An 11,470-nucleotide genomic window follows, 5' to 3' on the forward strand; every position below is an offset into this window, starting at 1 on the left:
AAAAAAAAGTGGGCAATGTCTAGCAACCTGTCTGTCCAGGATTTTCCGATCTTCTCAACAGCAGAGTACCTTCATGTCCTCTGAGGAACCCTCTAGACTCAAGCCTCGGGCACTTGGTAGGAGTCGCACATTTGACCCCTGATGTCTGAGACCGAGGAGGACTTGCTGTGAGCCACCGCCATGGAGCTCAGTGTGTAAGAAATATGTTGTAATCAGCAAGACCAACACTGTTTTCAGAACACAGTGTGGAAGGAGGAAGTGAAATTCAGAAAAGTCACAGCTCTAGACACAGGGCAAGGCTGTGGCCAGCCCAGTTCCTCGCCCATCTGCGGACGGCAAATCCAGCAAGGCATCGAGAGGCTGACAGGGACGTGCTGCCATGATCTCTAAGCTAGTGACAGTCCTCTGTCTCAGTAAGTATCCCGGGGAAACATGTTGGGACCATAGAAAACAACAGAACTGGTAAGAGGTTTGGACTGAGGATAGGAAGAGAAAAGGTAACACCAACTTGGGTTTATCGAGCGAATACTATGAAACAGAAATCTCGTGGAGTGTGATGTGTCTGTCACCTCTGAACCGAGGCTTTAGAAATCTCACTCTTGTTCCAAGTTCATGATTTCTGCCAAATGCCTTTGCTACCTGTTCTTATTGGCTTAATGGGTTTTGTTTTTCATACAGAGTCAGCCTTCTGTGCTTAAAGCAAAGTGCTTACAATACAAACTCTCCATACTATGAATAAAAATCCAGGTCAAATACAAGAATTATAAAGTAAACGCAACAATAAGGAAACAATGTTAAGATATTATAACTACACGCGCTGGTCCTCGTCAGCTTCCGAGACTGAGACCTGCTAGTTCTTTGCTATAAGGGCAATTAGCCACGGGGTGCCTGGGAGGCTCATCGATTAAGCATCTGCTTTCAGCTCAGGTCATGATCCCAGGGTAATGGGATCGAGTCCTGCCTCAGGCTGCTTGCTCAGCCAGGAGTCTGCCTCTGCTTCTGTCTGCTGCTCCCCCGCTTGTGCTTGCTTGCTCTCGGACAAATAAACAGTATCTTAATATAAAGGCAATTAGCCACAATCCATATAGATCAGAGACTAGATTCAAGGAATCTTGCTTTTTCTTTTATTTTTAAGATTTTATTTATTTATGACAGAGAGAGAGAGAGAGAGCGCGAGCGAGCGCATGAGCAGGGAAACATCAGACAGAGGGAAAGAGAGTGGGAGAGGGGGAAGCAGACTTCCTGCTGAGCAGAGAGCCCAATTCAGGGCTAGATCCCAGGACCCCGAGGTCATGACCTGAGCCGAAGGCAGACGCTTAACGACTGAGCCACCCAGGCGTCCCTCAAGGAAACTTTCTTGGTGACAAATCGAAGCTGTACAGGAGTGCTTCCGGCATGTGATCATGCAGTGCCTTTTGGTTTTTTTTTTAAGATTTTATTTATTTATCTGACAGAGAGAGAGATCACAAGTAGGCAGAGAGGCAGGCGGGGTGGGGGGAAGCAGGCTCCCTGGTGAGCAGAGAGCCCGATGCGGGGCTCGATCCCAGGACCCCGAGATCATGACCTGAGCCGAAGGCAGTGGCTTAACCCACTGAACCACCCAGGCGCCCCCCCAGTGCCTTTTTAGAAAAGATTTATTTATTTAAGAGAGTGCTCATGCGCGCGTGCGAGAGTTGGGGGAGGGTCAGGGGGAAGAGAGAGAGTCTCTCAAGCAAGTTCCACCCTGAGCACCCGTGTGGGGCTCAATCCCAGCACCCTGAGATCACGACCTGAGACGAAACCAAGAGTGCGAAGCTTAACTGTGCCTCCCAGGGAGCCTCATGTACTGCTTTGACTGTCCTTCCTTCCACCTAAAATCATCACACAAAACACGGATGGGAAGTGTTCCTCATTTGGGGAATAACACTCTGACCCATCCCCCTCAAAAAACCCCAAACACCTACGAGAGAGAACGAGGTCCACTTTTACAAATGAGGAATCGCACTTGAAGAGATTTGCCTCAGACTGCGCAGACTTGCCCCCTGTGCCAAAGGGCAGCCAAATCTCAGCCCAGAGCTGCTGAGCTCCAAAAATGTTTCCACTCAGCCATGACGTTAAACCAAGAGGGACACATGCACGGGGTCCACGGTATGGAGCACTCGAGGCGTGTCTGGAAGGACTCTAGGCTGGAAAAAGCCTGAGGATGTAGAGAGGGGTGGTTCAGAATGTCCCCAGTTACAGGGCTGGAACTGTACCTCAGAATGAACTGGTTTCCAGAAACAAACAAAGGTCATAGCCACAAAACGTCAGGGGACGAGGACTCACCTCCGTGTGGCCCTCTGCACTCGGCTTCCTGTTCTGGCCACGGTTCTCTGATCCTGAGACCTCAGGCTCCTCCCCGGAGCGCCCCTGACGCCAGAGGCTCGCCTTGGGAAGACCCAGCTGCTTGTGTGCAGAGAGAAGGCAGGGACACGGCGACCACCACCGAGTTCTGAGGACCCCGCTCCCGCACACAGTCCTTGTGGGGCCTCAGGGAACACATGCCCATCGATGCAACTTCCCTCATCTTTTGGAATTACTTTCACAGTCAGATTCAAGCATGCACGACCAGTCCCTGCTCAGAAAGACACTCTTTTCATGTCTACCATTCCTTGCATCGTTCATTCTCCTCTGGCTGAGTGAGACGCTGATTCCACCCGTGCCCGACTGGAGAGCTTCCCTGGACACGCGTATGAGACTTTCTTTCCTTTTCGTGGCTGAGGACTATGCTGCTTATGTATGGGTCCCGTTTGATCTGCCCACTTGCTGGTGGTCCCCTGGCTTGTTTCCACCTTTTGAAGGTTCCTGATCTTCCTCACGAAAATGAGATTAATCTTTCCTTTTTTTTTTCTTTTCAAAGATTTTATTTATTTATTTGACAGAGAGACAGAGAAATCACAAGCAAGGGGAGCAGCAGAGGTAGAAGGAGAAGCAGGCTTCTTGCTCAGCGGGGAGCTTAATGTGGGACTCGATCCTAGGACCCTGGGATCATGACTTGAGCTGAAAGCAGACGCTTACCCCACTACACCACCCGGGCATCCAGGATTAACCTTTTCTTTTTCATGTTGTCTTTGAGAAATAGTGAGTCTCTCCTAGTGGACTTCCTGTTGCTCCCCTAAGCAACGAGGTTTCTGAGCTGAAGACTGAGATGAGATGAGATGAGATAGGCTGGGCTGAGCTGTGCTGTGCTGGGGCCTGGGAGCCCATGATGAGTCCCATGTGACCTGAGGGTGTGTCCCACCACCAATGACCCAGCTCTGCAAAGCCCTGAACCCGCTTTGAGCTACCAGAGCACATGCCATGGAAGGGGTTAGACCCGTGTTTCTGAAAGATTCCTTTTTACCCCATGTGGACCAGTTTTGTGCCTTGGAAGTGAAAAGGGGGATGTTACCAGGTCTTTGTGATAAAACTGCCTCCCTACCACCAAAGTTCTCTGATCCCAGGACGTCAGGCTGCCCCAGAGAGCGTTCCTTACATCACCTCCTACATCCCTCACAACACCTCCCTCAAAGGCGTTGGGACCTGAGTGTCTGGGCGAGTGCAGGAGAGGGCTGATGGAGGAGGTTTTGCAAAAACTCTGAATTTTCTTTTTTAAAGATTTTATTTATTCGACAGAGAGAGATCACAAGTAGGCAGAGAGGCAGGCAGAGAGAGGGAGGAAGTAGGCTCCCCGCTGAGCAGAAAGCCTGATGTGGGGCTCCATCCCAGGACCCTGAGATCATGACCTGAGCCGAAGGCAGACACTTAACACACTGAGCCGGCTTTAACTCCAAATTCCCACAGGCCTCAGAATGCCCCATGAGCCAAGAGCGGGCCCACACGGACTTCTCGGCCCTGACCACAATCCCCCCCGCAGTGTCCATGCCATCGGGAATTTATATTCAGATGCCCACTTCCTCTGGGCATCTCACACAGCCCAGAGATGTCCTGCGTCCCTAAGAACTTACAGGCTTTTGCAGGGTCGTCCGCAAGCTCGTGCCCTTCCCTTGCTCTCTGCCGCAACACGAGGCTGCTGTTCACAGACGGCTCTCACCTGCTGTGCGGAGAGAAGGGACTCCCACTTCCCACTCAGCGCGGTCCGTCGAGAGGGCACAGGCTCTGTGCCGCGGGTTCCTCATCTTCTTGACCAAGCATGGCAGGATGAACGAAGATCTGGGCTCCCAGGGCTTTGGTGCTCAGAGAACAGGCTCGGCCCAGAGTTCAGGTCATGCTGCTTCCCAGGCACAGGGCGGGGGACCTCTAATACATTCGGGTGTCCACCGACGCGTGCTCTGCCCACCTTTTTCCTGTTTCCGTTCTCTGTGGATTCACTGACTGCGAGAGTTTTCAATACCCTAAACACACCCATTATGCTCCCCATTTTACTGTAGCACATTACACATAAATAACATTTATCCTCTTAACTCTCTGTATCTGGTCGGTGGCACTTAATGCATTCACAGTGACGTGCAGCCTTCACCCGAAACCTTTTCATCATCCCCAACATAAACTCTGCACTCGTTAATCGAAAAGCGTTCTTCCTCTCTTTCTCCCCAGCCCCTGATAACCTCTGTTCTATGTTCTGTCTGCATGAATTTGCCTATTCTAGGTACTTCGTCTAAGTGGAATCATACAGTATTTGCCCTTCTGTGTTTGGCCGATTTCACACAGAATAATGTTTTCCAAGCCCACTGGTGCTGTGGCATCTATCAGAATTCCATTCCTCTTTACGGCAGAATCGTCCTCCCCTGTCTACAGACACACCTGGTCTCTGTCCAGGTGTCCGCTGGTGGATGCTTGGGTCTCTTCAACTTTTGGCTCGTTATCGCTTTTTCAAAACGTGGAGAGTAATATTTTTGATTGGTCCACGCAATTTTAACACAAAGGTAACTTCCCCCCCTTTTCACAACTAAGACACAAAACTGTTTCACACAGGCAAAAAAAGGTAAATTTCTTAGAAACATAGGTCCAACCAAGTATCTGTGGACTGAGAGCAATCTCTCTCTTCCGGTAAATTCCGTAAACAGGTTTGATGTTATCTTTAACGAGATCTTAGAACTCAGGCCAAATTCTAACCACCACGATTGGGCAATACTGGTGGTGCCTGTGAGGGTCAGAGAGGCTCATGCCCACCATCGCTTGCAAGTCTCTTTCTAGGACAATGAATTTTGAACAACTGTGCTGCAGCCTTGAGAAATGTTTTTCTAGGTTTGGTCACTCAGGGGAATAATTGTATTTCCCTGGAAACTTCACAAGTTTGGTGCCTGAGCCCTATCCCAAGTGACTGGGATTCAAGGCTTTCATGCTTTGGTCTGGGCCCTGGGCTCTCTAAGTGCCCCCGCCCCCCAGGGGAGCACAATGTGCAGCCAAGGCCAGGAACCACGGGGGTGGGGTACCCTACAGACGGACCCAAGCGTGGGACAGCAGAGGAGGCAGGTTCTCCTCGTTCTGGGATATCCACGGGGATTCTCTGAGGCTTGTCTGAGAGGACAAAGCAGTAACCTCTGTCCTACTTGGAGTACCAAAAGATGGAAAGAGATCATGGCAAAGATGGGATCAGAAACTCACTAGATTAAAGGCTGAGGCTGACTTAACTGGCCTTGTCCAGAGACAGAGCTCCCTCCGTCTCTGAGCCAGCCCTGACTCCCACGTGGACATGGGTGACCTGGTGAGGTCTGGAAATGGAGCTGGCCTGGCGGGAGGAGGATGGGGAAGGTAGGGAGACGCTGCTTCTCGTCACATCCTCGGAGAAGCTGTGTTTACGCACGCATCTCATCAGCCCGTCAGCGTGCGTTTGCTGAGGTCCTACCGTGTGCCGAGACCTGCACAGATGCTGGGCACACTGAGGGGAAGAACACAGGCTCCGCAGGCCAGCTGCTCACAGGCAGTGACATCCTGTGGCTCCCGAGGTGCGAGGTGCACAGCTTCTATGAGCTTAGTTGTAAACTGTCATCGCAGCACCCGCCAGCCTTCGGCAGGGGCTGCTCCCGGCGCACGTGAGACCGTCGGCAGACCCTCGGTGCCACGCAGGGTCTCCAACAATTTCAGAGGTGGGCTAGGCTCCCACTCCAGTCCTGTGCTCCCACATCTTTCCCACGGTTTCTGCCTTCTACCCCCAAAGGGTGAGGTGCGGGGAGTCCACAGACTGGAACACCAGCTCGAGAGAAACGCAAGACGGAGAGTGGCTCAGGACGGTAGCTGCGAACAGAGGGGTTTGTGGACATCCGGGGAACCAGGACAGGTCCTGGGGCCGTGGGAGGAGCGAGCTGCACAGGAGACCTTCTGGGAGAAGCGAGGAAGGAGCCGAGAGCAGAGCTGGAGCCACAGGCCACTGTGGGGAAATGAGAAGCCCCAGAGGCCTGACCTCCAGGGTCCCTTCTCAGTGGCAGCCCCCGGGAGGCCCCGCGGGACGGGCTCCGGGCGGGTGCTCATGTCTCATGGATGGTTCTCTTGCAGGGCTGTGTGCTGGCCAAGGAAGCAGGGGGACCAATGGTGAGATCCCTCAGACAGACCCTCCTTCTCCTTCACTCCAAACTCCCCATATCACTTCTCTTTCCTTCAAGGGGTTTTCTGGGAGCAGACAAGGGCACCAAACCCCATCCTGATCTCTGCTTCCTTCCAGAGTCCCTTCCCAAGCCCTCCCTCAGGGCCTGGCCCAGCTCGGTGATGCCTCGCTGGAGTAATGTGACGCTGCAATGCCAGACTTCTACCAAGAATGTCAACTTTGTTCTCAGAAAGGGAAAAGTTCCTTTGGAGTCTGTGCAATCATGGATTTCCACAGATGGGCCGGCTGAATTTCACCTCACTGACCTACAATTCAGCAATGCTGGAGAGTACACCTGTGAGTACTACAGACGGGGGCCCCCACGCACACGTTCACAGCCCAGTGACGTCCTCCTGCTACTGGTGACAGGTGAGGAGGGTGCCTCGGAGGGACACAGGGTCTTGCAGGGACAGGTGTGGGGGAGGAACAGAGGGAGGGAGGGGGCAGGGGAGACGGAGAGACACAGAACAGAAAGAGCCAGGGCTTGAAAGGGAAATTGCCTTCCCGCTGTCAGAGTGGAAAGAGGGTGAGATCAGGGATCTGTCACTTCCCCGACGTGGCAGGAACCCCTGTTAGGAGAACAAGGGTGGGTGGAGGACGCCGGGCTTCTCCCCATGACCTTGGAGCCCTCCTTCTCTTCCAGGAAATTTTCCTAAACCTTCCCTGCAAGCCCACCAAAGGGGTGAGGTGACCGCAGGAGACACCGTGACCCTGAGGTGCCAGACGGCAGCCAATGTTTACGAGACTATAATGTTTGCTCTACTGAAGGCAGGAGCAGCAGGGCCCGTTCAGCTCGAGGGTCCAGTAGAGAAGGAGACAGACTTCTCCCTCCAGAATGCGACAGCTGGTGACACCGGGAACTACAGTTGTGTGTACTTCCAGACCACCACTCCTTTCTGGGCCTCCAAGCCCAGCGATCATCTGGAGATCCGGGTGACAGGTGAGGTTTTGTATGATTTTCTTAGGGCATTTTAAAATTTTAATTAATTTCCTAATTAGTTTGTTCTTATTTTGACTATCTTATTGGTTTTCTTGAGTTTTCTTGACCTATAACTGACTTATAACACTGTGTTAGTTTAAGGTGTGCAACATTTTTTTTTAACCGGAGAGCATTTCTTCTGTTACTTTCGGATTCCTGTTTCTCCTTCGCCTTCCTGATCATCTCCTTTTTAAATCTCTCCTTTCCTACTTTCTAGTCTTTGGCCTTTGTTGCTTGGCCTTCTTGGAGACTTTCTCAGCTTGTTCTTCCAAACGACACATCCCACCCCCTCTAGAGCCCCTTCTGCCACCCCGGGCGTCCCCAAGACCTGTGGTCCATCCTGCTGACGGCAACTTCATGGCATTACCTTTCTCAGTCTTGGAACACGCTGCTCCCCGGCCGCCTGCTGTCGTGACACAGCTGCGGTATCTTCTAAACTTGCTGCTTCGTGGGAGGCTGCGCCCGCGTCCTCGGCCTTGTGCATGTTTGCGTGTGCACTGTGGTCAGCGAACCTTCTGTAGTTAGGACGCAAGCTGAGGGCGGGCAGTGCCGAGAGGTGCAGAGGGCATCCTGGGCCTGGCGGTGTCCTCACGGGCCTCTCCCCACGGACTCTGTCTCCGGGGAGCGTTGCTGCTGATGGGTTCAGACGCGAACTCTGCGCTCCTGGCGTGTGTGAGCTGGAGGAGTCAGATGCCGGTTCCCTCTGGGAACCAGGGCCAATGGCGAGCCCAAGCTCTTCTTGGGGGAAGCTGAAATGAAACGCACGGTGGTCCCGACGCCCAGCTACTAAGCTGGAATTTTCTTGGGCTCACTGGCTGCACAGAATAAGTCTTGCTATGAGGAGGGGAGCAGACGCAGCCCCTGAACGACTTCCGTTCTCTGTGCAGCAACGGTGGGTTTTGGGGTTGCTGCTAAGCCTGGTTCCTACTACGAGGAGGGAGAAGGGGAAAGGGCAGTGCAGGAGGGTGGAAAGGAGATGGCGAGCAAGGACAGGAAGGGGGAGCGGTAAGGCAGAGGGACTGGGAAGGAGACCAGGGAAGGGCCACTACAGCTCTCCGGGAAACCCCATGTTGTGTTGAGTGACGACAGCCTCAGGGCAGGTAGAGCTGAGCACTGACCAGGAAGCACCAGCGGGTGCAGGACAGTCACACCGGGCAGGTCCGCGTGGGAAGGAGGGATGCTCCTTTCCAGCTGCTGCTCATCCTCTCCTCTCTCCCAGCTCCCCCAGGGGCAGCGTCCCGGGATTACACCTCGGGCAACCTCATCCGACTGGGTCTGGCTGCCGTGATTGTGGTGATTATGGGGGCTCTCGTGGCGGAAGCCTGGTGCGGCCAGAAGGAGTCTCCACGTGGATCCACATAAAACAGCTGAGCGCGTCTCTTCTTTGGGCTGGTGTCGCGACACGGGCTCTCTCAGCACCAGACTCCACCATGGGACTTCTTGTGGTTCTCAACATAGACACAGACGGCCTTTTGGATGGGATAGTTCTTCATCACAGGGGACTGTCCTGTTTGTTGTGGGAACACTTAGCACCACTTCTCATTCCCATTAAAGAGCAGTTGAAGCCCCAGCCATTGTGGAAGAAGATAGCAAGCAAGTTCTATCGTGCTTTTCCCAACACCCCTAGATGTGGAGGACGGGAGTGGGGTGGTGTTCCCCTGGTGGACAGCCTGCAGGAGGAGGCCAGGGAAATAATACCCTTCCTCTTCCTCCCTCTCCTGGCCTCAGGTCTGTACTGCCCACATGCCCCTGGCTGCCCAGGAAGGATGAGCACTGGCGGGGAGCCCTGTGGATTTTGAGTCCCACGGAACCTGCACTCTTTGCTCTATGGAGAACCACTCGCGGACGAGACTCACCTTCCCTCCCGCTGCAGCTTCGCCTGGGGCAGAGGACAGGCTGGAGCCTAAAGACGCACCTCATAAACTTGGAGGACCTGAAAAAATGCTTAAAGCTTCAGAGTCAGGCTGGGTAACCTGTGTCGTCACTTCTGTAGGAACTGTCATTCCACTGAGAAGTGGGAAAAACACTGCTTCCCACGTATCCATTACTGACTCCTCTCCATTCTCTATTTCATGCTTCTGGACCAATGAGTCGGGTATTAAAACTTCCGTACTCATCGCACGTGTCTTTCGACTTTGATTTCCCAGAGTCCCAACATTCCACCTCATTTGGGAGACTTCCTCTCAGTTTCGTGGCACCGAGCTGCCCCCGAGGTGCGCCCGCATGTCTCATTTCCTGGTGCAGCTGTAAAATGTTCCATAGTATTTTCATGTTCAAGATCTGTTGTTTGTCAATAATCTTGTTCTTTTTCACAAATACCCTTTTTTTTCCTTAAGATTTTATTTATTTATTTGACAGACAGAGATCACAAGTAGGCAGAGAGGCAGGCAGAGAGAGAGGGGGAAGCAGGCTTCCTGCTGAGCAGAGAGCCCGATGCGGGGCTCCATCCCAGGACCCTGGGATCATGACCTGAGCCCAAGGCAGAGGCCTTAACCCACTGAGCCACCCAGGTGCCCCACAAATACCCCTTCTTATTTTAGAGCTGGTATCGCCTCCCTTACAACCTGAGAGAGACGCTCATAAAAACCCAGCTCTGATCAGAGTAGAAACCGTTCTTGTGGATGTAATTCTTCAGTGCGTCTTCTTCCTTTCGTTTCGCCGTCTTTCCGCAGATCGTGGCTGAGCCTCCTTCGGGGTGCTGGAGGCAGGCAGGAGCTCCTCCTGGGCTGTGCATCTCGCGGCAGGCTTTCTCAGGGTGGACACTCAGGGAGGTCCAGGCAGCTGTTCAGTATTTCTCCCCCTTCCACCCAACGAGTAGTAAAACTCAGGGTTCCTCCCGGGTTCCTCCTTGCATTGCTATTGGCCACGAGTGGTCGAAATGGACAGAACTCTGGCTTTACAGCCGGCACAGGCCGGCACACCGGATGCCAGCTGCTCGGTCTATAGCCGGGTCTTGCCGCAGTCTCTGGACACCGTGGCCACTCATGGTTCGTGATGTGCCCATTCCCTCACGTGACTGCCCATGGCTCCTTCGGATTGTGTCTCCTCTTCCGTCAGATCCTACTTTTACTTTGAAACCGTTCAATTTCCGGGAAGTTGCAAACTCAATGCAGATACTGGCACCCTGGACCCAGTTTCTCCGATGGCACCGTTGTATGTCCACCACAATATGAAAACCAAAGAGTTGACCCTAGGACAGTGTGTAGGGTTCTAGGTCATTCTATCAAGTTTAGATTCGTCTGGCCACTGGCATAATCAACATACGGGCACAGTCTCTCACCATGACGATGTCCCTCACGGTGTGCCTTACTATCACACCCAACCTCTCCCCCCAACACCACTGTGACCACGGGCTTGTTCCCTACCTTTAAAATTTTGTCATTTTCAGAATGTTCTACATCCTACTACTTGGTTTTCATTTCCTCAATGTGGGCGTGACACAAAAACGTGTGGGTCACATAAGAGGAAGGAAGGAAAAAGCTGGAGGAAAGAGGTCACCGCCCACACCAAGCTTCCCTCCACCGGGTGACCGCAAAGCTGAAGAAGGGTGCTTACAGCAAGCTGCAGGAACAGGGCCATGATTGTGGTGATTAGTAGGAACTTTGGTAAGTTCCTTAAGATGAGGGTTCAAGTTGAGGGTGGGGTTCCAGAGGAGGGTGGACTGACACACTGAGAGACATGAAGGATGCAAAAGAAACAATGCCGGCTTGTGTTTACGGACTGCCTCATACACGTCAGGACCCACGCTCGAGTTTTCTCCAACATTCACATATGTACATTCCACATTCGTGACGTATGCCGTGCCTAGATCACCTTCACTTACTTAATGATTGACTGACAGTGAGTCAACATTTTTTCTTTAAATAAAGGTATTTATTTGAAAATAGAAACTACTTAGCAATAGTTGAATAATGCAGGGTCACCACCTATGTTAATGCAGGGAATTAACA

General features: G+C 52.6%; 1 protein-coding gene across 2 annotated transcripts; it reads left to right on the forward strand.

Annotated features, from left to right (window-relative positions):
* The first annotated feature begins 310 nt into the window (after positions 1 to 310).
* On the forward strand, positions 311 to 9,482 carry LOC116861818 (T-cell-interacting, activating receptor on myeloid cells protein 1-like). Of its 2 annotated transcripts, XM_032848670.1 has the most exons (5): positions 311 to 413; positions 6,454 to 6,489; positions 6,620 to 6,910; positions 7,185 to 7,481; positions 8,740 to 8,951. In XM_032848670.1, exons 1-5 carry the CDS (start codon positions 380 to 382, stop codon positions 8,880 to 8,882), a joined length of 801 nt encoding a protein of 266 aa, XP_032704561.1. In that variant the 5' UTR covers positions 311 to 379; the 3' UTR covers positions 8,883 to 8,951. The 2 variants fall into 2 exon arrangements, with proteins under 2 accessions (XP_032704561.1, XP_032704562.1); XM_032848671.1 differs by lacking the exons at positions 311 to 413; positions 6,454 to 6,489; positions 8,740 to 8,951 and adding exons at positions 6,210 to 6,417; positions 9,249 to 9,482.
* Positions 9,483 to 11,470: the final 1,988 nt, after the last annotated feature.

The sequence above is a fragment of the Lontra canadensis genome, unplaced genomic scaffold, assembly GCF_010015895.1.
Source record: "Lontra canadensis isolate GAN:19392208 unplaced genomic scaffold, GSC_riverotter_1.0 scaffold206, whole genome shotgun sequence".
NCBI classification, from domain to species: Eukaryota; Metazoa; Chordata; class Mammalia; order Carnivora; family Mustelidae; genus Lontra; species Lontra canadensis.